The following is a 17,294-nucleotide window of genomic DNA, read 5'->3' as shown; positions in this document are numbered from 1 at the left end:
ATCACTTTTGTACAGTAGATGTGTTGCTTTAAATTAATCTTCTGTGGCGTTGTATTGTGTTTGTAATTGATTATTTGAATGAACTAATTCTTATGAATGAATAAAATCTCTCTCTCTCTCTCTCTCTCAATTTCAAAAAGCATGCATGTATAAAACAAATTATAACATTGCATATACAGAAACAATCATCCTAACAATTATGAGTAACGAGCAATATAGTAATAATGAAAACAGTGAATTACAAACAATGATAATAGTGATATGCAACAGTTAGTGACATTGTTTAGTCCGATTTGCTCAGCTCTTCTGTCCACTGTCCACTGGCTGTCCCTCAGTTGATGTCTCGCTTTATTGGGTCGTCCACTCACAGTTAACAGTCTTTGTATTGAGTTGTGCTTGAATTGTACTGTAATTCTGCAAAATGTTAATAAATATTTCAATCAATCAATCAAACTCTCTCTCTCTCTCTCTCTCTCTCTCTCTCTCTCTCTCTCTCTCTCTCTCTCTCTCTCTCTCTCTCTCTCTCTCTCAGTTGGTCCTAGCAGAGAGTGCCCACAGTGACGGTGGTTCTCAGTGCACAGAGAGCCATGCTGACCTGCCTCCCCCCCTGGAGAGAACCGGGGGCATCGGGGACTCGCGGCCCCCCTCCTTCCAGTACGTATGCTGCCTCATCAACACGCCGGGGCCTCCCTCTGTGTGATTGGCTGTCGCACCACTCATTACATGCACAATTACCCTCGCATGCTGCACGCGCCGCAGATTTGCGAGGAACACACAGAATCTGTGCGCGGGGGCGGCGGGTTGGGGTGGAAGGGGGGTCGGTGTTGACCTTTTTAACGAGCTGCTCGCCATATGGGCTAATCAGAATGTAAGCGGTGCTCATCAGAGACGGCAGTCCCACGCAGTGGTCTCTGCTCGGAATAGAGCTGTGTGAACATGACATCTTGTGTGTGTGTGTGTGTGTGTGTGTGTGTGTGTGTGTGTGTGTGTGTGTGTGTGTGTGTGTGTGTGTGTGTGTGTGTGTGTGTGTGTGTGTGTGTGTGTGTGTGTGTGTGTGTGTGCATGAAGGCGAACATTACTGCTTACTTTCACTGGGTGTATGTGTGGTGTGTGCATCAGTGTCCATGAATGCATTCACATAATGCGTGCGTATACACGTGTGTGTTTGTGTGTAGACTTGCATGTGTGCATGTGAATGCAAAAGATGAAGATGTCGTCTTCAGAAATGAAGGATGAATGAATAATATTATAATAATCTTGTTTGTTCCTTGCACGCATGATGCGTGTGCGTATATCTATGTAAGCATCGATGCAACCCCCCCCACACCCCAGTGTTACAGATTCTACAAATAGCCGCGAATACATAAACGTCTTCAGGGAAATAGTGGCGCTCAATGCGGTCCATTGTGCAGAGCCCTGAAGAGCAGCCATCCATCCATACCCCAGCTTGCCGTTAATAAAGAGATATACGTGACCCAGCCAGCCATGTGTGTGTGTGTGCTGTGCTGCTCCAAAGCTGAACTGCTTTACTCTTTGTCCCTCGGGCCAAACATAGCCGATGTACAAGCTCACAGCTCGTCGCTCCGCGACACGCTGTGAGCTTGTAGATCCTAGAAAAACGAGAATGAGACAGCGTAAGGACGAGTCGGCGTTGAAGAGGTTTTATTTTGCACGTGTTCTTAAGAGTATGCTCTGAGAAATGTTACTTCTGTAGCAATGACCTATATATAATATATACCATATGTCATCATTGTCGGGTGCAAACCTCATATGTCCAAAACTGTTAATTTTCAGGATAAAAACTTGGAAAAATAGCATGATCTCACAACCCGTCGCAATGTGAGCTTGTAGAACGGCTATTTTTGCTACTTTTGTGTGACACTGTCTGTCATATGACGAAGTAGCACAATTATTGAATTTGTTTCCATCTGGAGATACAAGGTTTCTGCCCGACAGCAACAATATATATATCTTTTTTTTACTATAATATATAAAATGTATAATACAAGGGTTACGTAAATAAGGTTATAACAAAAGAGTACTACTGAGATGTAATAAGTAATACAGTGTAAAGTGTCCTTATACAGTAGATGTGACAGCATCTACACTATACACAGACATTGGTGTACCGTGTACAGAATAGACCATATAGGCAATTTCAATTTCATTTTTAAACTCTTACGGTCTTAGGGCGGGCTGTGGCTCAGGAGGTAGAGCAGGTTGCCCAATGATCCATTGGTTGGCGGTTCGAATCGCGGCTCCTCCTGTCTACATATCGAAGTGTCCTTGGGCAAGACACTGAACCCTACATTGCCTCCGACTGAGTCAGTTGGTGCTAGCTTGCCACCATTGGTGTGTGAATGTGGGAAGTGAGGACGCTGGCGTCGACTGTGCACCGCTTCACCTCCCAATGTATGAATGAATGAACCATTGTAAAGTGCTTTGAGCTATAAAAAGTGTAGAGTAAGCTTGAACCCTAGTCAACAAATGAGAGGGCAAATAGTCAATGAAAACAATGTAGTGCTTCCAAGAAACTAACCTTTAAATCTAATCCGGTGTGCACGTGACTACGTGCACATGACGTGCACAACAGATTTTATTTGACTTGTATTTGTCACAATGACAAAAATGGCACAACCTAGATCTACACTTTGGTGTCAACCAGGTGGCACTGAATGAGTCGGACCCCCACGCAGACTACGACAGATCCCCGCGCCGACCTCCGTGCCTCCGCGGGGACCCCCGTTGGACCCGCCGATCCGCAGACCCCCACGATTTTGACACATATGACTATGAGAGATGTTCTTTGTACCTGCCAAGCCAATGTCAACACTACAACCGACAGCTGTGCGTGAGGTGCGACATATAATGGCTTGGAGAATGTGCTACCAGAGTGCACAAATACAACCAAATGGACCCATAACAGTCCATTTGTATTTCCATGAGAGTTTATTGTTATAAAAGGGTCCTTTGGTTCCATTTGTAGTAGGCTAAGGCTACACTGTCAGTTACAGAGTCACCTCGACAGATCCTGTTGTTGTTGTTAAATCAGCGGGTGTACGCTGGTGGCGTCCCCGTTTTTACTACCCCGTTTCGCACCAGTAAGGGGAGGGAGTGGCGGGGGAGGGAGTGGCGGGGGAGCAAGGCGACAGTTAGTTGAATCGTCATCCTGCATTTGATCATCAATTTATTCCATTAGATTAGACCATACCACCGTTAGAGAAATTTAAAGTTTCAACAGCAAAGTAGTAGTCGTAGTTATAATTAGCAAACTGGACATTTGGACTGAATTTTTTCCTTTATCCTCATGTTGGGCTTCTGTTTTCGCTGAAGTTTTTATTTGTGTTTCTTTCAACACGTTGGGCTTCACAAGTTCACGTTCCACAGCCGTCTGCCTTGACTTCTGTGTGCGCTGACTGGGGCGGGCACGGTGTGGGCTAGCCCCTCCCTCCCCTCACTGGAGCGAAACTGGGTAGTAAAAACGGGGAGTGACCGTTTCGACTACGGCATTCAAAGTGTCTGGTTGCGTCCGACTCTCTATGGGTTGCGTAGAAAGGCAGCCAATCAGAACTCAGTCAGCGGGTGTCAGTATGACTAGCATGTCATAGTTTTCATGGGTATTCATAGACCAGTGCTTTTCAAGCCACTGGTAAAAACTGGGAACCCGAAGGTTCCTAGTTCGATCCCAGAGTTAGTGGCGAAGTGTCCTTGAGCAAGACACTGAACCCCTAATTGCTCCCGATTGAACAAGTTTGTTTTCCTCCACCATCGGTGTATGATTGTGTGAATGTAATTGTGAATGTAATAATGCACATCTATGCAAAGCACCTTTGATAAAGGCGTTATATATGGCATATATAACGCACCAAATGCACCATTTATATCTACATTGTGGCTCAAGCAGCCTTCCTGTGTTACCTGATGTTGTGTAAGTGAGCGGGGAAGGTTGGATGATGTCCTGAAGGCGCGGTGGGGTACCATGCCCTTGAATGCCTTGTGTAGGTCGTCACCTAACAGTAGACTAGCATATCGTTGCTGTCAGATAGAAACCTCACATTTTTGTATGTTTTTTTTTTTTTTGTGGCTTTCGCCTTTATTTTATATTTTGTATGGATGGACAGACAGTAGGCTGACAGGAAATGGGGAGAGAGATGGGGGGGTGACATGCAGTAAAGGACGTCGGGATCGGGAGTCGAACCCGCGGCACACTGCCAGACTGGATTACCAGCCAAGGTGCCTGGACCGCTGAGCCACGGCCCAGGCCAGAAACCTCCATTTTTTAACAGTTTTTTTTATTTTGTAAATTGACGCCCTATAATTGATCATACTACAGCTTCACACAAAAGTATCGAAAGTAGCAGACATACAAGCCTGCAACGAAGCACCAAGTGACTCGTTTTGATTTTGTAGATCTGCTAATTTTGCAAATCTTGTAGCTAAAGGGAGAATATTCTGAATATAGAATACGCATAACTTAAACTTAAATACATTTGCAACCAAATATTTCCGGAATATACATTCATGCAGCAGAAATATGAGAGTAGGCTACTGTATACTGTTACTCACTTACTGTATTGCAAATATTAGTAAATATTATATGGTGGAGAAAAGATCAACTGTTTATGCAATATATTTGTCCAAAAATAAAGAAAGAAATAGCATGTGTGCTCTGTTTGTCAGCAAAGATTCACAGGTTAACCACTTATTTAAACTTCGAAATTCGAAAATAGAGATGCCACACGCTGCCACAAGCTTGTATACAAGATATTTTCGAAAGATTTAGAAACGCAAAAGAAACCACCACTCGTGCTGGAGTCACAAAGGGATAATGAAAAAAATAAATGGAAGCTCCGCACACTTAGATCTGTGCACAAATCAATGTATTTATTTTGCAAGCTTTCGGTCTACTAAAACTGCAGAAGAATTACTGAACAAATGAAAAAATAAAATAAAATAACGGGCAAATTGCCATACACTGCATATCTGTCTGTGATTAAATACATGATGCATTAAAGACACTTGACCTGACGGTTGGGTCATGGAACACTGACCTGATGGAGACATTTCTTCATTAAGAACCCCAGACTGTAACGACGGTCTAACACATTATTAGAGATTCCCTCCGCTCTCGGTAAAGGAGAAAGGCCCCCGAAGCTAAATATAGAAGGGCCTGGGGGGGTGGTGGGGTAGTGTGTGTGTGTGTGTGTGTGTGTGTGTGTGTGTGTGTGTGTGTGTGTGTGTGTGGGGGGGGGGGTAGTTGCCGTTGCAGCAGTGGCAGTAGCACAGCAAATACAGCTGGGACTCTATATTGAGAACATGCAATCTGTCATGTCTCAGGGTATCTCTTTATCCACTGTTTGACGTCTGGGCTCATGTTTTGCCCTCTGCGGGGCTGCTCCCTGCTGCTTTGACTGTCAGCTGCCCTGATGGTTTTATTGTTCCCCCAGTCCCACCAGCTCTCTCTCTCTCTCTCTCTCTCTCTCTCTCTCTCTCTCACTCACTGCTGGGCCTGCCGCCACCTTGTGGTGAAAAATGATAGCGTTTCTATCATGGCGCCCTCCCCCCTCTGCCTCACGTCACTGCCCCACTCTACCCCCTCCCTCCTCCTTCCCTCGTTCTCACTCTCCCTTTCTCTGTCTCTCTTCCAGCCAGCCAGACAGGCAGGCTTTTCTCTACGGAGACACCACGGTGAATTCCCCCGTTTTGCAAAGCAGCCCCTCCGCCTTGTGTCTTCTTGGCAGAAACGACCCCCACACCCCCTCCGTTCCGTTCCACCACCTCTCCCTTGTAAAATAGCCTGGAATATTATTACCACTTCCTCCCCCACCCCACCCCCCCCACCCCCATCATGCTTTATTCACCTATATGACGCGTCCGTCGGTGTGAATGGCGGCATTTGATGAGCAATGCACAAGAAGGTGTTTCGGGCTGAGAAACGGACAGAATTGATGTGCTTGCTGCTGCTGCTCGGTAATCCGGATTAGCGGACATTAAAAGCACCCATCTCCATTTCCCAGGAGGGAGGGGGTGGGCGGGAGACTGGCAGCTGTGTGTGTGTGTGTGTGTGTGTGTGTGTGTGTGTGTGTGTGTGTGTGTGTGTGTGTGTGTGTGTGTGTGTGTGTGTGTGTGTGTGTGTGTGTGTGTGTGTGTGTGTGTGTGTGTGTGACAGACAGTGTGTGTGTGCGCGCGCGTGTGCACGTAGCGAGTGTCGTTTGTTCACAGCTGCAGCCAAACTGCCCTGGCTAATCTCCCCCAGGATCAGTAGACCCCCTGCCTGGCACGACTGCAGCTACTGACTGACTGACTGACTGACACATCAGCCATCATCACGCAGCTTTCCACCAGCCACACACAACACAAGTGACAAAAAATTACAAAAGCCCAAAACCCACGTGCCCTCTTTCATGGGCGTACACCACCACACATGGTGCTTTTTATAGCATGCAGAATTTGCATGCATGCACTGACCTGCTGCCGGAGAGCAGGAGCGGCGGCAGCCGGCGGAGAGCAAAAAAAGTCCAGGTGCGCGCATTATTAAGGACTCTCAACGCAGGGACGTGTCAACATGTGCCGCTGAGCGTCTCCCCGCTCCCGCTGAGAGAACACGACAGGCGCTACAGCACGTCCCCCTCGGGTGGTTTGCATTTGTATCGATCATCCACACATGTTGGGGGGGGGGGGGGGTTACCCTAACCGCAACATGATTTCTGCATCTGCCTTTATCTCTTAAGCCCTGCTTACTTCGTTGTGTGATGAATAGCGGAAATGGGCGATTTACAAGCTCACAACGTGTCGCAATGCGTCACGTTGTGAGCTGGTACTTCGGCTAGTTTCAGAATTTATAAATGTTGTAGCGATGCACCGATGGGGACATTTTGGGCTGAAATGTTGGCCGATACAGATAACAGATAACTATTTAATATAGTTTTTGTTGTTATTCTTTCCCCCTGTTATTAAACTAAATAACAGTTTTAAAGTCTTTCAGCCCTTCATCAGTCAACCCATTCAAGCTGGCAAAGCATCTGTGTCACATTTTAGTGTTGGCTATTCAAAAATAGCAGATATGCAAGCTCACAGTGTGTCACTTTGTGCTGCACTGCGAGCTTGTATACCTGCTATTTTTGAACATTTTTGAAAAATCTTGAAAGTGTGAGAACTAGTATTTAGAAGGCATTGGCAGAATCAGCCTCAGACCTTAATTGGTTTAGTGGGCACATAATATGTGCCCACTAAACCAATTAAGGTCTAACCAATTAAGGTCTGAGGCTGATTCGGCTGATTGAATATTATTAAATCATATGGGTTTATGAAACAATATATAAACTTTGGCAACTGGCATCTGAGTAGGTCATCTTATAAAACACACCCATGGCAGTCCACAAGGCGAGTAATAGAGTATCGGCGGTAACTGATCTTCGCCCGATTAATCGGTCGATTCCCGACGACGTTCACCTGCAATGCGATGCGAAAAACGGGGACGCCAGGATGAAAATGGTTGTAACTCATTTATACTCCGTAGCTGCGTTGCGTTTGTCAGCTTGTAGATCAGTTATTTTACAGTAGAGTTGTTGACACGTGTTGGAGACATGTAAGCTGCGTGTCTCATCCTGTCTCTGGGCTCTGTGTTTACTTTGGTTTGAGTATGTATGGTATGAGTACAGAATGAGGTTCGTATGTGCAAACGAGTCTGTGCGTGTGTGCGTGTGCGTGTGTGTGTGCGTGTGCGTGTGTGCTGACATACAGTAGGCCAGTTGATTGGAGATGCATGTCTACTCATTAGGAACAAGATGTTGGTGTTTACTGCAGTGTCATAGGGTTAGAGTTGGGGGTAAGGGTTAGGCTTAGGTCGCTTTATAGTCAATAAATGTCATCGTCTATTACGGCTTCATCCGTACTGTACAGTATGCATAAACGGACCGTTTTTCTGTTAATGGTTTGTTTTAAATTCAAAAGTCATTAAGATTTAATTGAATTTACCAAACTTACATCAATATTTGAGTAAATGTTTGCTGGACATCAACGTGAAGTTAGTGAATGTTTGAATTTAATTTATAAATGAATCTTTTTTTTTCTCCCCTATGTTTGGGGGGGATTTTTTGTAATGCTTTATATAAAGATATAGGAACCTACAGTATAGGAGCGCAGAGAGAGGGAACACATGTGAGACAGGAGTTGGATTCAAACTGGGGTCCTTGAGACCCTCAAGGAGCATGTGGTCATTGGCAGTGAACTAACTGGCGGAACCACCAGCCACCCCCCGCCCCTATAAATCAATATTTAATCTGGAGACTATTTTCAGACACAGTTTTCACATTAATACAGGCTTTTATAATGCATTAAAACACAAAGGTAAGCTAACTTTGACCAAAACAAGTTAAACAACAACGTAGTGATGTTTTGTACGTTGGATTTTTGAATTAAAATTTGACAATCCGCAATGTTCTTTGTTAAATAGACGGCAGTAATTTTCATGTGTATGAACCGTAATCAATAGGCTCAACAAACTTTTTTTTTTCACAGTTTTGTTTATTCAAGATTTCAGGGTATACAGTAAATCAAATAATGACAATATGTGACACACCCATACAAACATGCCATACTGCCGGTATGGTCAATTTAAGGTAGGATAAGGGGATATATAACAAATATCATATGATAATATGAATGTAAAACAAAGATTGAAAAATGTGCATGCCATTCCAATGGAAGTCACATGGTTTGACAAAACATTTTTGTTTGATGGCTGTGTTGTGCCCCCCTCCCCCGCATCAAACAAAAATGTTTTGTCAAACCATGTGACTTCCATTGGAAATGCATTGGGGCGGCCATTAAACACGAACAAGACACAAGACAAATGTTGTATGCATGTTGCAACAGTGTGAGTGAGGCCTAAAGCGTGTGTGACAGACACACAGTGGAGAGTGTTGTTCTCACCCGCCTCGGGTTTCTCTGGTGCCTGGTGGCCATGTCCATCCCTTAACCCCAGCGCCATGGTGCCTGGTGGCCATGTCCGTCCCTTAACCCCAGCACCATGGTGCCTGGTGGCCATGTCCATCCCTTAACCCCAGCGCCATGGTGCCTGGTGGCCATGTCCATCCCTTAACCCCAGCACCATGGTGCCTGGTGGCCATGTCCGTCCCTTAACCCCAGTGCCATGGTGCCTGGTGGCCATGTCCGTCCCTTAACCCCAGCACCATGGTGCCTGGTGGCCATGTCCGTCCCTTAACCCCAGCGCCATGGTGCCTGGTGGCCATGTCCGTCCCTTAACCCCAGCGCCATGGTGCCTGGTGGCCATGTCCGTCCCTTAACCCCAGCACCATGGTGCCTGGTGGCCATGTCCGTCCCTTAACCCCAGCACCATGGTGCCTGGTGGCCATGTCCGTCCCTTAACCCCAGCTCCATGGTGCCTGGTGGCCATGTCCCTTAACCCCAGTGCCATGGTGCATGGTGGCCATGTCCGTCCCTTAACCCCAGCACCATGGTGCCTGGTGGCCATGTCTGTCCCTTAACCCCAGCGCCATGGTGCATGGTGGCCATGTCCGTCCCTTAACCCCAGCACCATGGTGCCTGGTGGCCATGTCCGTCCCTTAACCCCAGCGCCATGGTGCCTGGTGGCCATGTCCGTCCCTTAACCCCAGCACCATGGTGCCTGGTGGCCATGTCCGTCCCTTAACCCCAGCACCATGGTGCCTGGTGGCCATGTCCGTCCCTTAACCCCAGCACCATGGTGCCTGGTGGCCATGTCCCTTAACCCCAGTGCCATGGTGCCTGGTGGCCATGTCCGTCCCTTAACCCCAGCACCATGGTGCCTGGTGGCCATGTCCGTCCCTTAACCCCAGCACCATGGTGCCTGGTGGCCATGTCCGTCCCTTAACCCCAGCTCCATGGTGCCTGGTGGCCATGTCCCTTAACCCCAGTGCCATGGTGCATGGTGGCCATGTCCGTCCCTTAACCCCAGCACCATGGTGCCTGGTGGCCATGTCCGTCCCTTAACCCCAGCGCCATGGTGCCTGGTGGCCATGTCCGTCCCTTAACCCCAGCGCCATGGTGCCTGGTGGCCATGTCCGTCCCTTAACCCCAGCGCCTGCCTGGGGCAACAGCCAATCTGATAGAATAACAATCTGCCCCAGGGCCCCTGCAGAACAGCCCCCCCACCACCACCACCACCACCACTGCTCTTGACCCTAGCCCATCAGCCCTGCTCGTTGCTCAACCCACACCTGATGTAGCACTTCTATGTCTTTTAATGTTGTTGTTCCTTCTGTTGTCTGTCTGTCTCCATCTCTTTCTCTCTGTCTGTCTGTCTTTCACTCTCTCTCTCTCCGTCTCTCCATCATGCTACGGGCGCCATCTGGGCTTTCAATAGGGCTCATTAATGCTTGCATTGTACAGAATGGCTTCCTCTCAGGGTATCTGGTCATTAATGACACTTAGTGAGAAACACATCACATATCACGCAACAATGAGGTCGCTCCCCTGGCCAGGGGGGCTGAATCTGAAGCAGCGTGTGTTATAATATGATTTGGGTTCTCCTCCGAGGCTGTGTGCAGAGAACCAAACAAAATATAGCAGTGAGGCAGAGATAGAACGCTGCTGATTCAAGAGCATTGAAAAGAGGTTCATTTGTTTTGTTTTGTTTTGCTGTGTTTTGTTGTTTGAATGTTATGCTATCTACTGTATATGCTGCTGCATTGTCTGTAAGGAAGCCAAACAAAAATAAGTTTTACTCTTATGTACCTGTACACAAGATGTAACAATAAATTATAACCTTGAAGTGTGTGTGTGTGTGTGTGTGTGTGTGTGTGTGTGTGTGTGTGTGTGTGTGTGTGTGTGTGTGTGTGTGTGTGTGTGTGTGTGTGTGTGTGTGTGTGTGTGTGTGTGTGTGTGTGTGTGTGTGTGTGTGTGTGTGTGTGTGTGTGTGTGTGCGACAGAGAGACAAAGGCACATATTTATTTTTGTTTGAATCTTTCAGAAATTGTACAAATGCTTCCATTTCAGTGCCAACGCGGTGAGCAGTCGAGATGGCCTGGACACGGAGACGGGTACAGAGTCCCTCCTGAGCCACCGCAGGGAGCGTGAGAGGGAGCGCGCGCGGAGGAGAGCACGAGAGACTGAGCGTGAGTATTATCACTATGGAACACCCCCACACCCAGAGAGACCATTGCTTTATATAGGACTGGACAATATGTCCGTATAATATCCATATCGTCATAGAAGGCGACTTTGGGCTATATTTCAGTCAGTGCTAAACCCATTATCCCTAAAGTTCAACTAGCAGATCTACATCAACACGTTGTGAGCTTGTAGATCGGCTATTTGAACTATTCAAAAATGTTTTGGACAGACAAGTAAAAAACAAATAAATGCACTCTCCAAAAAATATTTGATACCAGAGTTAAATCGCCTGGTGCATGCATTGCTGTTTTTTTTCAGTAGTCAAATATTAACTGTATGTGATTGATTTACATCATAAAATGATAATAATGTATAATAATAATACTATACAAAATCATGGTAAATGCTCATCACAAGCTCAGATAGAACTCAAGTAGAATTTATGAATGTGCTTGCCCAGTCCAAAATATAACTTTTATTTAATTATTTATTTGATATGTTGTAAATGGCACATCACTAGATTTGATTACTAAAATGTAATGCAATTGTTTCACTACTTCTCTGCTTCTGGAAATGACTAGAAGCACATACAGTACTGTCGGCCTTGTACACATTGGCACGTCTTTAGAAATAAGATCTGAATCACATTTCAAAATCAAGTCTGATTTAATGTCATTTACTTATTTATTTTCTGTTCAGACTTGATTATAAAGAATCAGAATCATCTTTATTGTCACATCAGGTGTAAAGAGTGTGAATTATTTATTTATTTTGTAGCTTTCACGAGAAGAGAGGATGTAGGGTAGAGCGGGAGAGGTCAGAAGAAGTCACAGGCCATGTAATCAATGATATGTGCGTGTACAAATACACAACTAGCGTGTGTAGCAGCAGGCATTTACACAATGTTTAGAACATGAGGTGTATTCATAACAGGCCGCCCTGAGGCAAGATGAAAGAATGTAGCAGCAGGTACAATGTTACGGTCCAGTTCAATAGGCCCGTTTGTTTGACATTTCAAAAACGTATTCCGATTCTTCCAAACTAGATATGTCATAAATGAGATTTGGGCAAGCAGTGTGTGAACATACTGTAGCCATAAGTTGACACTGCACAGCAATGGAAACAGTAACCAGAACACACGTCTGCCTCATTATAGCCAGCATAGCTTTTGGCACTTTCCTGTCTTTCGTAACAAACCCTATTCTTTGGTTCTTGTCTTTCCTGTGCGGGGCTCAGGTTTATGGTCGGGGGCTGTTTTCCACTCCGTGATTTCACCCCTATCCTATCCTGAACTATAGAACTAGATCTGTGACATACAACTATTGCTTGTCTATTGTTAAGACCTGAATGTAGCCCCCTACTTTCTGTGTCTTTAGTGTATCTTTACAGCGGTGCTATTTAGAGAGATGCTAGTTGTGTTTACATGTAGCCCTGGAGTCACGAATGGTGCTTGAAATTGTTTGACACTTAACTTACTGTTTGGGTCCTGGAGCGAACAACATACATACAGTATCATATTTCACTTGCAGATTTCCCAGATAGTGCCATTCCTCTGAATTGTGCTATTTAAAATCAGATTATGAAGCAAAGGTGTTCTATAATGCATATCCACGTTGTTTTGAATTGTGCTGGTGCCCAATTTACAATACTTTTAACTTATATTAGTTATGTTATTTCCATAGGTGGCAGCCTGACAGGTTTGATGTCTTGTTCTTTGACCACTCTTCTCAGGTTCATGTCTCTTAAAAAGCTTGAGTGCTAGTATCTCATGTCCCTACAATTTACAAAAAAAGAATGACGCATTTTTAAGCAGTGCTTACATTCAATGCTTAAAGCAACACTTTATGAATAAACTCAAATGTTGTCTCCTTGCTTGAGACAATTAGATTGTGTCAAAGGTCATGTCTCACCTAGACACAGGATCTGACATGAATTCTGACCTGATGGTCAAGATCCAATTTATCCCCGGAGCAAGCAGGCAGGCTCTATTGGCTCAATGGTAAAATTCCGGGGTAGAAGAGGAAAGTTATACAGTGCAGCTTTAATCAAGTATAAACGAGTCACAGCTTTCAAGTCACAGATTCTCTTCTTTCCACAGAAGAGTTCATTTACATTTACATTACATTGTATTAAGGTCATTTTTGGAAGGAGGTTCTATCATGTCAGGGGAATTGTCAGGATTGGATCTTGAACGGCCGCTAAAACAAAAAACTACGGCCTTGAAAACCAATCATATCACTGATAATCTCTGATTGGACCTGGTTTTAGCCCATGCATTGAATTTAGATGTCAGGACTTCACCACTCACCAGCTGTGTGTGATTGTCTGGATATGGGAGACTACCTCTATTAGGGCTGGGTAATATAATGTATTGATATTATATTGATAGTGTGATATGAGACTAGATATCAGCTGGGATTTGGGATATAATAATATGATGCTATAGCATACTGTCAGTGTCATTTACTGGCTTTATTTATTTTTAATATATTTTTATCCCACGATTTTGTAACCAATTTTTCACCCCTGTGTCAATTATCTAATGTGATCCTGTTGCCCCGCCCTGTACCTCCATTGGAGAGTGTGTGTGTGTGTGTGTGTGTGTGTGTGTGTGTGTGTGTGTGTGTGTGTGTGTGTGTGTGTGTGTGTGTGTGTGTGTGTGTGTGTGTGTGTGTGTGTGTGTGTGTGTGTGTGTGTGTGTGTGTGTGTGTGTGTGTGTGTGTGTGTGTGTGTGTGTGCGCGCCTCTCTCTCTGTGTGTGTGTGCGCTCACACCTCTCTCTCTCTCTCAATACAAGTGTCTCTGCATTCTGTCTGGCTCCAGAGCTTCAGGCTCATTAACCAAAATATTCATTAATTTATGTGGCACAATTTTAGTATCGCAGCACACACTTCACACAGGCAGTGGGTAGGTGGGGCTTTTGTGTGTGTGTGTGTGTGTGTGTGTGTGTGTGTGTGTGTGCCGTTAGCTTGAGAGAGAAGAAGAGAGTTAGACAATGTGCCGGTGGAAACGAGAAAGGAGCTTTACATGAAAAATGACTCTTGGCAGAATAACAACGTTTTTATACACATTTCACCACTCTGATGTATCGTATTACTGCTTCGCACATGATGACTCGGCACAAAGCATACTGTACAAACCCACTGCACATTGTTGTTTATGGGTAATAACACTGATGCTGCTGGCCTAATTTACATTGCTGCGTTTGTCCTGCAGCTCTCACGTGCACAAATACAGTATACACATGCACATACAGTATACACATGCACATACAGTATACACATGCACATACAGTATACACATGCACAATGCACATACAGTATACACATGCACAGTCAAATCCTAAGTGGTAATTTAACCACATTGACAGGTGTCCCCCAGGGCTCTAAGTATGGAGCCCTCGTTCTATACCAGATCTAATTCAATTCAAATTTATTAAAGTGTCAAATCACAACAAGTTGTGTCAAGGCACGTTACATGTAGAGCAAAGAACCGACAGAGATCCCACCCTGCACGAGCAATTTTGCTACAGCGGTAACAAATCTACAAGCTCACAATGGTCACTCGACGCATTAGAGCTTGTAGCTGATTTTCTGCAAATGTTTGCCTATTGTGACATGCCCAAAATGCAAGGTTAAGCTGCGTTCAGACCTGAATATATATATATTCGCCTCGGTTCGTCCCGTTTGTACAGCGCCAGGTCTCGCCATGCCCATTCGCGCCTCGTTGACTTTGTATGTAATCGCGCCGCTCTAACCGTCCAAGTCTGAACGCACCTTTAGAGTTTATGAGGTTAAGGGGGGTGTGAGTGATAAATGTTTGTTCAAAAGTGAAAGCGTTATACTCTCTACCGCTCTTTAGTGAACTGAAAATTAAATTTCAGGTCAGGAAAAAGACCCCTGCAAAGACTATTTATCAGCTTCAATTTTTATTGCGTTCCAGTTCTAATTGTCCCTGCTCATTTGTTTGTTTTAATACTTCCAATTTCATTTGTTTATACTGTATTGTGTATGCGTTCTCTTTCCTGATTGGATAAAATTGCCTGGTATTCCGACTGAAAAGGATATGTCTGTTTACTAAAGTGCGGGAGAGGTGGGGAAACCCCTGTCACTGAACAAAATACTCTAAGGCAATTGTTTTAGCGGGAATATACTGTAGAGCTATTTAACACTTATTCTAACAAAGGAATATCACTTACTTACACACCCTTTAACTCTGAAATTGTACAAACATTTGTACACTCTGAGATAGAAATTGTTAAATCAACAGGATAGCTCTGTATAGCTCTCTCTCTCTGCGTGTGTGCGTGTGCGTGTGCGTGTGCGTGTGTGTGCGTGTGCGTGTGCGTGTGCGTGTGCGTGTGTGTGTGTGTGTGTGTTTCCTCCTATCTTCTCTCCATCCGCGTCTATCCAGCTGCTCGTTCGTCAGCTGTAATTAAGTGAAAGCATCGCAGCAGCACAGGCCGTGCCGTCCGACCCTGGCGAACATGCACTTTTCATGGATCGTAAATCTCATTTATGCGGTCCAAATAATCTAATTTCACTTTGTCAATTGTGTTTGTATTATTGCTCGCTGCAGTATATCACAGTCACATGAGCTGAGACCCCCCCCCCCCCCTCCCACCACACACACACACCCCCTTGCCTGTAGCGCTAGCAGACAGGAATTCCCCTGTCACATTATATAGGCTCTTAAAAATGATTCTGTCTATTCTGTTTGACTGTGTGGACAAGAGCAGTTCTGAATCAAAGTTGCTAAAACCCCGGTAAGCGTATCTCTTGTTCTCTCCTTTCTGCACGGTGTGTGTGTGACAATGGACAGATGAATAATGCGGTTGACGGTTCCAGCAACGAGGGGGACAGGTGTAGCACCCCGAGGGGGCTGCGAGGACTTCTGGAGTGGGATCTGTTTCAAGGCTGGCGGGGCGGGGGGTGGGGGGTTAATACGTTACCTGGCTCTGACAATAGCCATATTTACAAGCAGAGTTTGACTCTATATTATTACCATAAACAAAATGCATGTTACACATAAAAAAGAAGAGATGACAGAAAACCAGTGAACCCCTGACTGGTATTGAAAGGTTGTACGAGACACAGTTAAGTCTCTAAACAATAGCGGCTGTGTTAATGTATTAACACAGAATAAACACCGCTGACCCATGTGAACTTTCACGTCCTCTGTCGTGCACAGCAGCGCTGGGGGAGCAGTAAAGGTCACCAGAGCGGGCGTCGTGATGCGCTAAGTAGGTAGCTGGTGGGAGAGTTTCCAATGACCTGACGTTGTCACCTGGAGCAGAGATAAAACAGAGCATCATCTCAAATCCCATAATATCTCTCTGGACTCCCTCCACCTCGCCCACTGCTCGCATCTGATTGGCCCGACAGAGAGATTAGCAGATATCCTATGGCGGGGAGGGAGGAGGTAGTACTTTGGCTTGCGAGTCGCGGTTAGCTCAGTTCCTCTGTGAGTCCGTCTGCTGGAGGCACCGTGTCCACTGGCGCTGCGGTGAGAGAGACAATAGGATCTTGTTCTGGGCTTGAAACTTTGACATTTCAAGATGGTTAGATGATCGGGAGTTTTGCTGGTGATGTTATATGTTATTATATTCAGAGCTGTTTGGGATCTTGTGCCGGTGTGAGACTGATGTAGTTATGATTGCGGGACATGAAATCATCTCGTCTGCGAGGATTATTGTTTTACATTGAATGAACAGACAGCTTATCTTGCCTAATGTGATGTTGTTTATTTGATGTCTTCAAAATGGAATATGCACCCGTGTAGGACTTTTTATCATTCATTGATGGCTGTTGGCATTGTTCATTTGTGGATCTTAATGAATGAAACGGCGGAAAGCCTCCAGTTCAATGATAAGCTGAACTTGACTGGCAAAAGATTAAACTTTAACAAAGATTAAACTTTAACAACCTTTATTTGTAAAGTATCTCAACCGGGTTCATAAAAATATCCTGGATCTGTTGCTACCTACTGTGTACATTGCTGTCTGATGTACTTTTTATTATTATTATTACACTTTTGATTTCTTTATAGGAAGCCAAAGGATTTATTGCTGCTCGCTCATAAAGTACTTCACACCACCAACAACGTTTGCTATTATGGATTACTTTTATGGACGTTTTTATCGCAAGATAAAGTCAAGCTGATATTTTAGTGAAAGGAGCT

General features: G+C 45.1%; 1 protein-coding gene across 2 annotated transcripts in view; it reads left to right on the top strand.

Annotated features, from left to right (window-relative positions):
* LOC306915647 (segment polarity protein dishevelled homolog DVL-1-like) overlaps positions 1-17,294 on the top strand; it is a 53,240-nt gene that overhangs the window by 15,655 nt on the left and 20,291 nt on the right. For both annotated transcript variants that reach the window (XM_079493124.1, XM_079493123.1), the window contains exons 3-4: positions 533-654; positions 10,999-11,117. In XM_079493124.1, the coding sequence (XP_079349250.1) occupies positions 533-654; positions 10,999-11,117 (241 nt within the window). The remainder of the gene's footprint in view (positions 1-532; positions 655-10,998; positions 11,118-17,294) is intronic.

The sequence above is a fragment of the Electrona antarctica genome (assembly GCF_951216825.1).
Source record: "Electrona antarctica genome assembly, chromosome: 2".
NCBI classification, from domain to species: Eukaryota; Metazoa; Chordata; class Actinopteri; order Myctophiformes; family Myctophidae; genus Electrona; species Electrona antarctica.
This window is presented reverse-complemented; position numbering and strand designations above follow the sequence as displayed.